This window comes from Hyperolius riggenbachi, chromosome 8 (assembly GCF_040937935.1).
Source record: "Hyperolius riggenbachi isolate aHypRig1 chromosome 8, aHypRig1.pri, whole genome shotgun sequence".
NCBI lineage: Eukaryota > Metazoa > Chordata > Amphibia > Anura > Hyperoliidae > Hyperolius > Hyperolius riggenbachi.
Genome location: NC_090653.1, coordinates 258,711,819 through 258,723,503, shown reverse-complemented (window position 1 = coordinate 258,723,503; position 11,685 = coordinate 258,711,819). Strand labels below are relative to the sequence as shown.

Below are 11,685 nucleotides of genomic sequence, written 5' to 3'. Positions count from 1 at the left end.
AGTAGGGCTTGTAAACCGAGAGGTACAAACTAACCAGCGAGCTCATGGTGACCCAGAACTCATTGGAGTGTGTAAGGGACTACAATGGTCCTAAAAGCCCCCTTACTAAGATGTTAAGAAAAACAAAAATTTGCTTTCCTAAAGGAAATTTTTTAGGAAAGCAAATTTTTGTTTTTCTTAACATCTTAGTAAGGGGGCTTTTAGGACCATTGTAGTCCCTTACACACTCCAATGAGTTCTGGGTCACCATGAGCTCGCTGGTTAGTCTAAACCAAATGTAAAAACGCCTTTCACTTACCTGGGGCTTCTACCAGCCCCCTGCAGCCGTCCTGTGCCCACTCATCAACGATCCTCCGTTCCCACACCGTGGCTGAGTTTCGTTTTCGCTGGTGAACAGGTGAAGGACACTATTGCGGATGGCAATGCGGACAAGTATACGGATGGCCTGGGCTGCACAGGCGCAGTGGCTTACCGACTCCCAGTCGAGTGAAAACGAAACTAACCCATAGCAGGGGAACGGAGGATCGTTGAGGACCGGCGCAGGACAGGACGGCTGCAGGGGGCTGGTAGATGGCCCTGATAAGTGAATTCATTTGGTTTAAGCTCCCTTTAAAGGCGCATATAGGTTGGGAGGAACACCATGAAGAACAGCAGAAGGATGCAGCAGATGAAAATCCATAAAAGGCACCCATAATTTCTCAGCAGGACATTGCAGCGGTGGTAGTGCGGCTGGCGGGGCACTGTGGCCACGTCCACTGGCTGTGAGAAGCGAGACTGAGCAGATCCCAGAAGATAGACTGTGATGATGACGTTGTCCTCTTGCCCAGCCGGGAAATGCGAGAGTGAATTTCTGGTACTACTCACGTAGCTCTGCTCATAGTCTCTTTTCCAACAGAGCTTGGCACCTTCAAGCCACACTCTCTGCAGCTGAGACATATACACCGGAAAATGAGACACAATGTCCATGTTGGGGGGTAGATGTGGGATGCCTCCCTGAGGGATGGTGGTGACGGCCCTACAGATGGGACAACAGAAGGTTTCCATCTCTTTCTGGAAGACGCAAAGCTTGGACAGACATTCCATGCAGAAGGTGTGTTTGCACGGCAACAGCAGTGGGGTTTTAAACACGTTATCATAGTTCCCAAAACATATAGGGCATTCTGGAACAGCGCATTCCAATTCCATTTCCAATGTCCAAGACAGAAGATGGCAAAAGCAAGCCGAGTGCGGGTTATGCAAGTCTTGGTTCTTCAGATATCAAGAAAGAATTTGGACTTCCATGGATTGTTGATAATATGCCATTATTGTCAGATATGGAAAACGAAGATGAGTCCCCCAGTCAAACAGAGGAACGAAGACGAGTTTCCCAGCCAGATAGAAATACGAAGATGAGTTGTGAATCCAGGAAGAGCTTCAATAATTCAATAATGATCTTCATACACCAATGCTAGGGAACAAATGTCTACAAGGCTGAAAATAGTCCCGATAACAAGTCTTCCTGAACTTCAAGTATCCATCTACAAAGTTTTCAACAAGCTTAGCGTTAAATATCCCAGCTGCATCCTTGAGTTGTCAAAGATGAACACCTGTGAAGTTATAAAAGAGTTTACAACACCAAAAATAAGTGAGGTAGATAAAAGCCGAAATTCTTTAATCGAAACAATCCACAAAAAAAAGACATGAACATCCAGAGGATCAAACTGACCCGTGCTGGGCTCAGAATATGCCGTCGGTCATAGTTACAATGAACCTGGAGAAAGGTGGGATCTTTATAGGTGGGTGGAGAGAAACTCCACCCACCTCCAAAGAAATTGCAGCCACCTATATCTTAAAGAGACAGATATATATTGCACACTATGGCCGTATGTAATTAACTTTTTCTCCTGAGTTCTCTCCTAGGTGAGATTTTCAAACGTGCAAATAAAATGCCTTCTAAACCACCAGCAAGTAGAAAAATGCTCAAAATAATTTTGATAGTGTGTTTTCACCTACATTTTTGTACTTTTTCCACTGCAAAGTGCTGAAATGTTAACATAAATCTAGGATGAAAAATTATCTCCAAGGAGAAAGCTCAGGAGAAAAAGGGAATTGCATATGGGTCTATATGTGTCAAATTACATATACAAAAATATATAAAAGCAATAGTATTCTGTAAAAGAAAAAACAAAAAAAAAAAAACATCATTAAGCAAATACAAAATTATATTAGAAAAAGATGTTAAAATATACATAGACAATAATATAAATAATGAGATTAAAAAAATAGGTTATTAAGTAGATGAACCTGGAAATGCAGTGAGATACAAAACATGACAAATCAATATTCGTACATAAGACATAGCTCCCAACTGTCCCTTTTTCGGAGGGACAGTCCCACTTTTGGAGCCCTGTCCCTCTGTCCCTCTTTCCTCCTCATTTGTCCCTCTTCAGGACTTTGTCCATCTATCTATGTATATATATATATATTTCTCTACAAAAAATGTGTTTGATTGACTCTAAACTTTATTCCCATCCTTTAAATTAATATATTACTAATCTTAATATGTTAATATGAAGGAAAATGAACCAGGATAGAAAGGACCAGTTATAAAACAACATATTTTTCTCATAACATCTTTATGATATATGTGACTAATGGTGTGCCGGGGACGTGATCAGGGGTGTGGCAGGGATGTGGCTTAAGTGTCCCTCTTTCTCATCTCAAAAAGTTGGGAGGTATGCGATAAGACTCAAATCCCATCCAGAGTTAAGGCCCCCAGTAGTACGGGTACACATCAAGCGTATCCAGAAGGGCTCTCATTTTAGGAGAAGCCTCTGGAGATCATCTCCCCTAATTGGACCACGTACCCTCTCTACTCCCTGTAAAATAAAAGAGGCCATATCACCTATATGGCATGCTTTAAAATGTTTTGACACTGCAAATTTTTGAACGTTTTCCAGGTTGCATCGAAATGGCTATTTTAATGAAGAGAGCTTGTAGAAAAATGTGAAATATCTATATTTTTACAGAGAAATGCCCGAAAACAAGGAAAATGATATGTTTACTGCACCAATTTCTACCGTGAAAACGTGGAAAAACTATGGGCCTGATTCACAAAGCGGTGCTAACAGTTAGCACGCTGGTGAAAAGCCCTTTATCACGCCTAAACTCAGTTTAGGCATGATAAGTTTAGGTGTGATAAGTTTAGGCATGATAAGTTTAGGTGTGATAAGTTTAGGCGTGATAAGTTTAAGCACCAAGGGCCATATCCTATTCAAGGTGATAAGTAGCTTGCAGATGCGAGCTACTTATCACCTTGCCATCGCGCGAGGATTACCGGCAAATCCTATTGCCCATATCCTTCGCGCGATGGCCGATCGTTAGGGAGCATTACTCAGGCGAAAGCCTGAGCGATGCTCCCTGTTACCGAGCGATGGGGAGTGAGGTTTACGCTGTGGTGCTGTCCATCAGCACCACGGCCTCACTCCCCACACATGCGCACTCGTCCGCCGAACATCGCCGACATCTTCCGCCGCAGCATCTGGGGGTCTCCTTTAATAAGGAGACCCCCAGAGCTCCCCGTCGGGTCGCCGCACAGTTTAGAAGCCAGCGCGCAGCTCTGCCGGGCTCCTCTGTCATACGTACCGCCGCCAATCACCCGCCGCCTCTCGCCGCAAAATCCGGCACGTAATTACAGTGTATCTAACACTGTAATTACTGTGCGCATAGAAGGAGCCCGGGCAAAGCATCTTTGAATCTGCAGCCGGGCTCCCCATTGCTCTGCTGTCTGAACCAATAAAATGGCTCACACAGCAGACCAGTGGGGAGCCCGGCTGCAGATTCAAAGATGCTTTGCCCGGGCTCCTTCTATGCGCACAGTAATTACAGTGTTAGATACACTGTAATTACGTGACGGATTTTGCGGCGAGAGGCGGCGGGTGATCAGCGGCGGTACGTATGACAGAGGAGCCGGGCAGAGCTGCGCGCTGGCTTCTAAACTGTGCGGCGACCCGACGGGGAGCTCTGGGGGTCTCCTTATTAAAGGAGACCCCCAGATGCTGCGGCGACGACGTGCGTTAGCTAGTTTAGACCTGCTTTTTGCAGGTCTAAGCTAACGCTCATGTCTGCCGGGAAGCATCGCTTCCCGGAGACATGATAAGGGTAATTGGATTCCGTGTTAAGAACTCGCTGGGCGATTATATCGCCCAAGCGAGTTCTTTTCCGCCTGGGGGGGTCTAAAGTTTAATTAGATTAGGCGATGCCCCCATCGCCTAAGTTAAGAACTCGCCAGTGCTTAGCGCTGGCGAGTTCAGCAATAGAATATGGCCCCAACTGCGTTAGCACCGCAGTGCACAGCTGATCAAAAGTTTTGCGCTAGCAAAGTCTGGTGCACTTTGCATAGAGTTTAATGGCGCTGCTTTGCGTGCGGGACTTTGTGCGCTATCTACACTTCTAAACTTATCATGCCTAAACTGGCTTTTCACCAGCGTGGGGCAATGGTTATTACGCCTAAAGGGCTTGATTCACAAAGCGGTGCTAACAGTTAGCACCCTGGTGAAAAGCCCTTTATCATGCCTAAACTCAGTTTAGGCATGATAAGTTTAGGTGTGATAAGTTTAGGTGTGATAAGTTTAGGCATGATAAGTTTAGGTGTGATAAGTTTAGGCATGCTAAGTTTAAGCGCCAACTGCGTTAGCACCGCAGTGCACAGCTGATCAAAAGTTTTACGCTAGCAAAGACTGGTGCACTTTGTATAAAGTTTAATGGCGCTGCTTTGCGTGCGGGACTTTGCAAGCGATCTAAACTTATCTAAACTTAGCATGCCTAAACTTATCACACCTAAACTTATCACACCTAAACTTATCACGCCTAAACTGGCTTTTCACCAGCATGGTGCAATGGTTATCATGCCTAAAGTCTTTTAGGCATGCTAACTGGGTTAGCACCGCTTTGTGAATCGAGCCCAAAGTCTCTAACTGGGTTAGCACCGCTTTGTGAATGGAGCCCTGTATTTTTACCACCAAAAGTGCAAAAAAAACCCATGAAAAATAACTAAATTTATTTTTGATGGCATTTTCGCTCGAAAACCGAATTTAACATGATTTTCATGAAAAAACTGATGCAAAGAGATTATTGGCACTTTCACTCATTACTGATAGACAGGAGATGGTACATGAGATAACATAAATAGTATATTTAATATCACAATCAATATATTTCTTTATGGGGAAAGACTTGTTTGCTGCAAATGAAAAAAAATGGAACTGCCTCTTTGATGGCATCTACAATAGTGACAAGTGGAAATACCTCAGTGATGGGAGTCCACAGTAGAAAGCCAAGTGGGGGCACGTGTTGAAGTAGGAGACTGGGAGAGGCTGGGGGTAAAAATTGATCCCAGAGTACGTGCCCTTCTGGCAGAGAGAAGACAACCCTTGTCTAGGACCATTTTGATCTTTGAATCCAGTGACGTAGCTAGACATTATGGGGTCCCATAGCAAAACTTTCATGGGGCCATCAGATGTAGGCATTCTTGAGAAATGCTACCCGACTCTACTATACGGATATGAATTAATTGGGAAATGTACATTCCCGTGCAATCTACACTGCACTGTAGTCCATGGGCACGTACGTAAAATCATAGGGTAGAGGAACATAAGAAAGTTGGTGAATGCATCAAGTTCCAACTGGGCCCCCTTCACTCCAGGGCCCCATAGAAGTTGCTATGGCTATTGTTATGCCCTTGTTTGGATCTGTATGCAGCACTGGAAGATATCTCCTCACAATGGCCTCAATTCACTAAGATCATGCTGGAGATAATAAGGCAAGAGATAACTTGCCACCACACAGTGAGAGAGTTATCTTATCTCTTCATTCCTTACGTTACCTCCTCTGTAGTTAATTTACCTCCTCATTCCTTAATTTACCTCCTCATTCCTTAATTTACCTCCTCTGTAGTTAATTTACCTCCTCTGTAGTTAATTTACCTCCTCTGTGGTTAATTTACCTCCTCTGTAGTTAATTTACCTCCTCTGTGGTTAATTTACCTCCTCTGTAGTTCATTTACCTCTGTAGTTATTTTCACACGCAGTTAATAAACAGCCTGTCTTTAACTCTGGAGTTATTTTAAGGATTGAAGAGTTAACTTAAAGACAGAAGAGTTAACTTTAGGTTTGCCTGAGGTAAAAGGTTTCCTGAATACTACATGCCTTATCACCATGGTGACAGCTCTAGAAACGTTATTAAATACAGGAGATAAGCTTAGTGAATTGAGGCCAATATCAGTGATTTTAGCACACTCCAGGCTATATTCCGTGACAAAAGTCTTGTTCTGCTCTCGTTTGGTGCCCCTAAAAAGCTCACCACCATGTGGTCTCCTGGTGCCCTTCAAGCGGCCCAGATTTAACTGCTTGTCTATGTAACCACTCTGACGGAGTCTCAAATTCACCATATCACACTCTGTGGCCAGATCGGCTGGGTCAGAGTGGTTGCCAACTGCTCTAACAAATTCAAATTGCATTAATGGTGTGCCTTGGATGGCATGAATTAGCTAATAAGATGACGTTTCCTGATGGGAGTTTTTGAAAAGTACGTGTGGAAACACTATAGCCCATATGCAATTTACTTTTTCTCCTGAGTTTTCTCCTAGGTAATAGGTGATGTTTTTAAATGTGTTAATAAAATGTCTTTGAAGCAAACAGAAAGCAAGAAAATCCTCAAAATACTTTGCAACCTACTTTTCGGTACTCAGTTGAAAAGTACTGGAAAGTTATTTTAAATAAAAGATGAAAATGTATCTACTAGGAGAAAACTTGGGAGAAAAAGTTAATTGCGTATAGGCCTATGGCCCATATGAATTCACACCTTGTCATAAGATGCCTTTTAAACAACCAGCAAGCAAGAACATACTCAAAATAATTTTGATAGTACTTTTTCACCAACTTTCACTTCTTCAGTTGTGAAATGATTAAAAGTTAATTTAAAGAGAAGATGAAAATTATCCCCAATGAGATAATGGAGGAGAAAAAGTTAATTGCATATGGGCCTGTGTGAGAATATAACTTAAAGAGACTCTGTAACAAATTTTTCAGCCTTAGTTCTTCTATCCTATAAGTTCCTATGCCTGTTCTAATCTGCTCTGGCTTACTACAGTCTTTCCTAACTGCACTGTCTCTGTAATAAATCAATGTATCTTTCCTCTGTCCTGTTTGTCGTGCTAAAGCTTGATTGTGTGGAATGTGCAGGGCTGCTTGTGATTGGTAGAAGCGATACACACCCTCTGCAGGCCCCCTGCATACTCTGAATGACTCACACTCTATGCTTAGCTGAGCCTATTAGAAGCTGGTTAGTTTGTTTGTAAACACTGCCTAAAACTGTTAATTACAAGCCAGGATTGCAGCAGAGAGTGGCAGAAACAGCACAGAGGGGCACAGGAGAAAATAATGAATAGAATGGTATGCTTTTTATTGTAAGAATATTAGAGTACAGATTCTCTTTAAAGGGGAACTGAAGTAAGAGGTATACGGAGGCTGAAATATTTATTTCCTTTTAATCAATACCAGTTGCCTGGCAGCCCTGCTGGTCTATTTCTCTGCAGTAGTATCTGAATAACACCAGAAACAAGCATGTAGCTAGTCTTGTCAGATCTGACTTTAAAGTCTGAAACACCTGATCTGCTGCATGCTTGTTCAGGGGCTATGGCTAATAGTATTAGAGGCAGAGGATCAGCAGGGATACCAGGCAACTGGTATTGCTTAAAAGGAAATAAACATGGCAGCCTCCATATACCTCTCTCTTCAGTTGTCCTTTAAAAAAAAAAGTTTACAACACCAAAAATAGGTATTGTATAAAAAATACTATGTTATGAATGTTTGAACGTTAAGGAGGCTAGGATGTAATTTTAGTACAACCATATATAACATTTGGGCTGATGAACAAAAATTATGAATAATCTCTCAGAACTTTTTTCTAATTTTATATATAAAAAAATATTTCCGTACTTTACAAAAGCGAGCAAAATAATATTTTGATGACAAACTTAGCTTCAATATTTCTTTTTTCTCCTTTGTTTTTAATACCGTTTTTGTTTGTTCAGTGTTAAAAAGGAATTAACTTTTTCTCCAAGGTGAGATTTTTAAACATTTCAATAAATAAAGCCACCAGCAAGCAAGAAAATACTTAAAGGGAACCAGAGACGAAGCACCCTCATGTATTTTACCATATATATCAGTAAGAACATTAGAGAAAACACTTACCCTGCTCTCTGTTTCATCTTCGCTGCTAAAAGTGTCTGTTATCAGCTGTGATAAGAATCCCGCACTGAGCATTCAGTCTGGCTTTGCAGGGAATAATTATAGCTGAGTCATTAGAGCAGAGCCACAAGCAGGGCCGGCCCGCTCATGAGGCGGGGTGAAACTTTTGCCTCAGGCGGCAAAATTCCAGGGGCGGCACCCGCCCGTCTGTGGGTGCGGGGAGCCGGCCGCCGAGCTGGAGGGGTAGCTGGCAGGACGGGGGTATTGGGCCTAGCGGCGGGGAGGGGGGTCAGACCCCCCCCTCCCTCGCCTGGGTCCCCCGTCCTCCGCTCCCCTCCAGCCTTAAATACAAGCAGCCGCTATGTGTAAGAGGCACGGGCGGGTAGGACTCACCTCTTCCTCGTTCCAAGCGTGCGCTCCACTGGCGTCACTTCCTGCAGCGTTGCAGGAAGTGACGTCAGTGGAGCGCACGCTTGGAACGGCAAATAGTCTAGGGCCGGCCCTGGCCACAAGGGGGCAGGCTTGGGCTTGAAAAGACACCAGAGAAGACAGACTCAGCTATAATCTTTCTGTAGCAAAGCTAGACTGAGTGCTCAGTCGGAGATTCTTATCAGAGGTGATAACAGTCAGATTAAACAGAGAACAATGAAACAAAGAGCAGATTAGGTGTTTACTGTCAGGTTCCCACTGATTTATAAGGTAAAATACATGAGGGTGCTTCATCTCTGGTTCTCTTTAAAATAGTTTTGACAGTACTTTTCCGATGACTTTTCGGTACTTTTTCAAAGTGCGGCAAAGTTGTTTTAAATAGAAGATAAAAAATTACCGTATTTTTCGCACTATAAGACGCTCCTAACCATAAGATGCACCTAAGTTTAGAGGAAATAAAAAATATATACTAAACCTGGTGCATCCATGGTGAAGGGGCATCTTGTGGCTTATGTCCCCTTTGTATCTCATGCTCCCTTATACCTCTTGTGTCTCCTTCGGTCCTTCTCTGTCCCCCTTGAGTCCTGCTGTGTCCCCATGTGTCTGCCTGTATCCTCCTTGTGTCCTCTATGCCCCTGTGTGTCCCCCTGTGTCCTCCATTTGTCCTTCTGTGCCCTCCTCTGCATGGGCACAGTACAGGTAGTCCCCGACATTGCGGCAGTTTGGAGGTTAGTATTGGCAGGCGTTCACAAGTCAGGAACTCCCTGCATTTAGACTATAAGACGCAGTGACTTTTTTCCCAACTTTTGGGGGAGAAAAAGTGAGTCTTATAGTCCAAAAATACAGTATCTCCTAGGAGAAAACATAGGAGAAAACATTAATTTCATATGGACCCTTTATTCAATTCACTTTTCTTCTATGTTGTCTACTACAGTAGGAGACCATTTTTCATTCTCTGTTTAAAATAAGTTTTCTGCACTCTGCAATTGAAAAAGTACTAAAACTAAGTTAAAAATCCTGTCAAAATGATTCTGAGTATTTGATTGCTTCCTGGGCCCATATGCAATTTACCTCTTCTCCTGAGTTATCTCCTAGGAGATAATTTTCGTGTTCTAATCTCTTTCAAATAATTTTTTTTAGCATTTCACAACTAAGGATGCTACACCTGTTTTATGCCCCCCCAGGCTTTGATGGTCACCAGGGGCAGGCAAGGGAAGGGGCAGGGGAGGACTGGCCAGGGGGGAAGGGGGGAGGTTTCCCCCCAGGCTGCCTCTCATTTAATGATTTAGGGCTGGCCAATCCACCAACTGTTTTGATATTTATTATTGAATTGGATGAAAATCTGTTCCGCCACAAGCATGCCCAGTCAACAATTTAATTTTATTGATCTGAGATGCTGGGAAATCTCGGGCCAATGTGGTTGATCAAGTGCGATGATCATGAATGATGAATGCGACGGAAACCCCAGCCATTGCCCCTCAAAATGTATTATGTGTCCCCCAGTGCCTGTGCATTTATAATTAACCTGTCATGCTGTCCCTCAAGTGTCCTGGCTGTATTTCTGCATTGGCACCCCACGTGACTACCGGCATATAGGCTGGGGCTGCCGTGAAAACGGGCCTCCAGTTTGTGTTTTCCCTCCAGGTCAAAAGGTCCCAGTCCTCCCCTGGGAAGGGGTGCAAACATTGGGGGTCCCCATGAATTGAAGTTGCACCACTGGTGGGAGAGTGAGTAAATGCGGACCTTTCTACAGCCATGGGCCCCGTGCGGCTGTAAAGCCTTGACCCCCACTTGATATGACCTCTGCTGTTGGTCAGTCTTCTCTGATAGCAGTAATTATTCGTGCTTAAAGAGACTCTGTAACAATAAAAAAGTTCCCCTTGGAGGTACTCACCTCGGAGGGGGGAGCTTCAGGGTCCCAATGAAGCTTCCCCCTCCCCCTGTAGCTGAAGGCAATCCAGCGCTGGCTCCCTCGAAGTCTCCGGCAATCCTGGCCTGACAAAGCTTGATGTATTAACCTTCCCTGGCACCAGCGGGGGTGCTGTTGCGGCTCTCAGCATGGAGATAGGCGGAAATAGTCGATCTCTGTCGGGTCCGCTGTACTACGTGGAGGAGACTTGCACCTGCGCAGTAGAGCAGCCCGACAGCGATCGGCTATTTCCGCCTATCTCCGAGCGGAGAGCCGATACTGCGCCTGCGCTGGAGCCTGGAAGGTAAATATTTACATCCCCGCTGTTCGGAGGGCCAGAACGAGACTACCGTGGGACACAGGAGGACGGGGAAGCCTTGATAGGATCCAGAGGCTTCCCCCACCCGAGGTGAGTACCCCCCAGGGCAGCTTTTTTAGTTACCAGTTTTCTTTAATAAAAATAAGCATAAATGAAAAATAAAAATTGTCTTGAGACCCCAAAGGATGAACCAAGGACGGCATCTTATCCAGCCTGCGTACCTGTAGTGAAAAGTCTGATGTTGGTCGGAGTCATAAAGTTGCCACCTTCCTCCTGTTTGGAAGCTGATGATACAAAGTCTGTGTCCAGCCCGTCAGCAGCAGGGAGTTCCCGGGAGTGACTGCCATCACTCACCTGCTCAATAGCTTCACATAGCGAGGTGCTGGGATCAGGTGAGAAGTCCCGGGCTGGCGGAGTCAGTACAGGTTTTTAATTACCTGTTCCTCAGTCCTGTATTCACAGCGCTCCTAGTAACAATATTTACTCACTCTGTTGGCCTGGAACCATAAAGTGACACGGGATCAGGTTACTGGCTGACAATTGAGAGCTCCTGTTCTCCATCGCCGCACTGCCATCCACTAAGGTGTGATATCTTGTTTTCCCACATTGATCTCCTTTGAGATGAAAGGGAGTCAGTTAATAGCGGAAGGCACAAATCCAACAAGCTACAATAAAAAATGAGAAAAATGCAATTGGGCAGCACGGTGGCGTTAGCACTCTTGCCTTGCAGCGCTGGGTCCCCGGTTCGAATTCCAGCCAGGGCACTATCTGCATGGAGTTTGTATCATCTCCTTGTGTCT

General features: G+C 44.4%; 1 protein-coding gene across 2 annotated transcripts; it reads right to left on the bottom strand.

Annotated features, from left to right (window-relative positions):
* Nucleotides 1-399: 399 nt before the first annotated feature.
* LOC137528534 (RING finger protein 223-like) lies at nt 400-11,438 on the bottom strand. Of its 2 annotated transcripts, none has more exons than XM_068249864.1 (2): nt 11,374-11,438; nt 400-1,586 (listed from the first exon to the last, which is right to left on the bottom strand). In XM_068249864.1, the coding sequence occupies exon 2, from the start codon at nt 1,183-1,185 to the stop codon at nt 610-612; it is 576 nt and encodes a 191-aa protein (XP_068105965.1). In that variant the 5' UTR covers nt 1,186-1,586; nt 11,374-11,438; the 3' UTR covers nt 400-609. The 2 variants fall into 2 exon arrangements, with proteins under 2 accessions (XP_068105965.1, XP_068105964.1); XM_068249863.1 differs by lacking the exon at nt 11,374-11,438 and adding an exon at nt 11,107-11,265.
* Between the last annotated feature and the right edge of the window lie 247 nt (nt 11,439-11,685).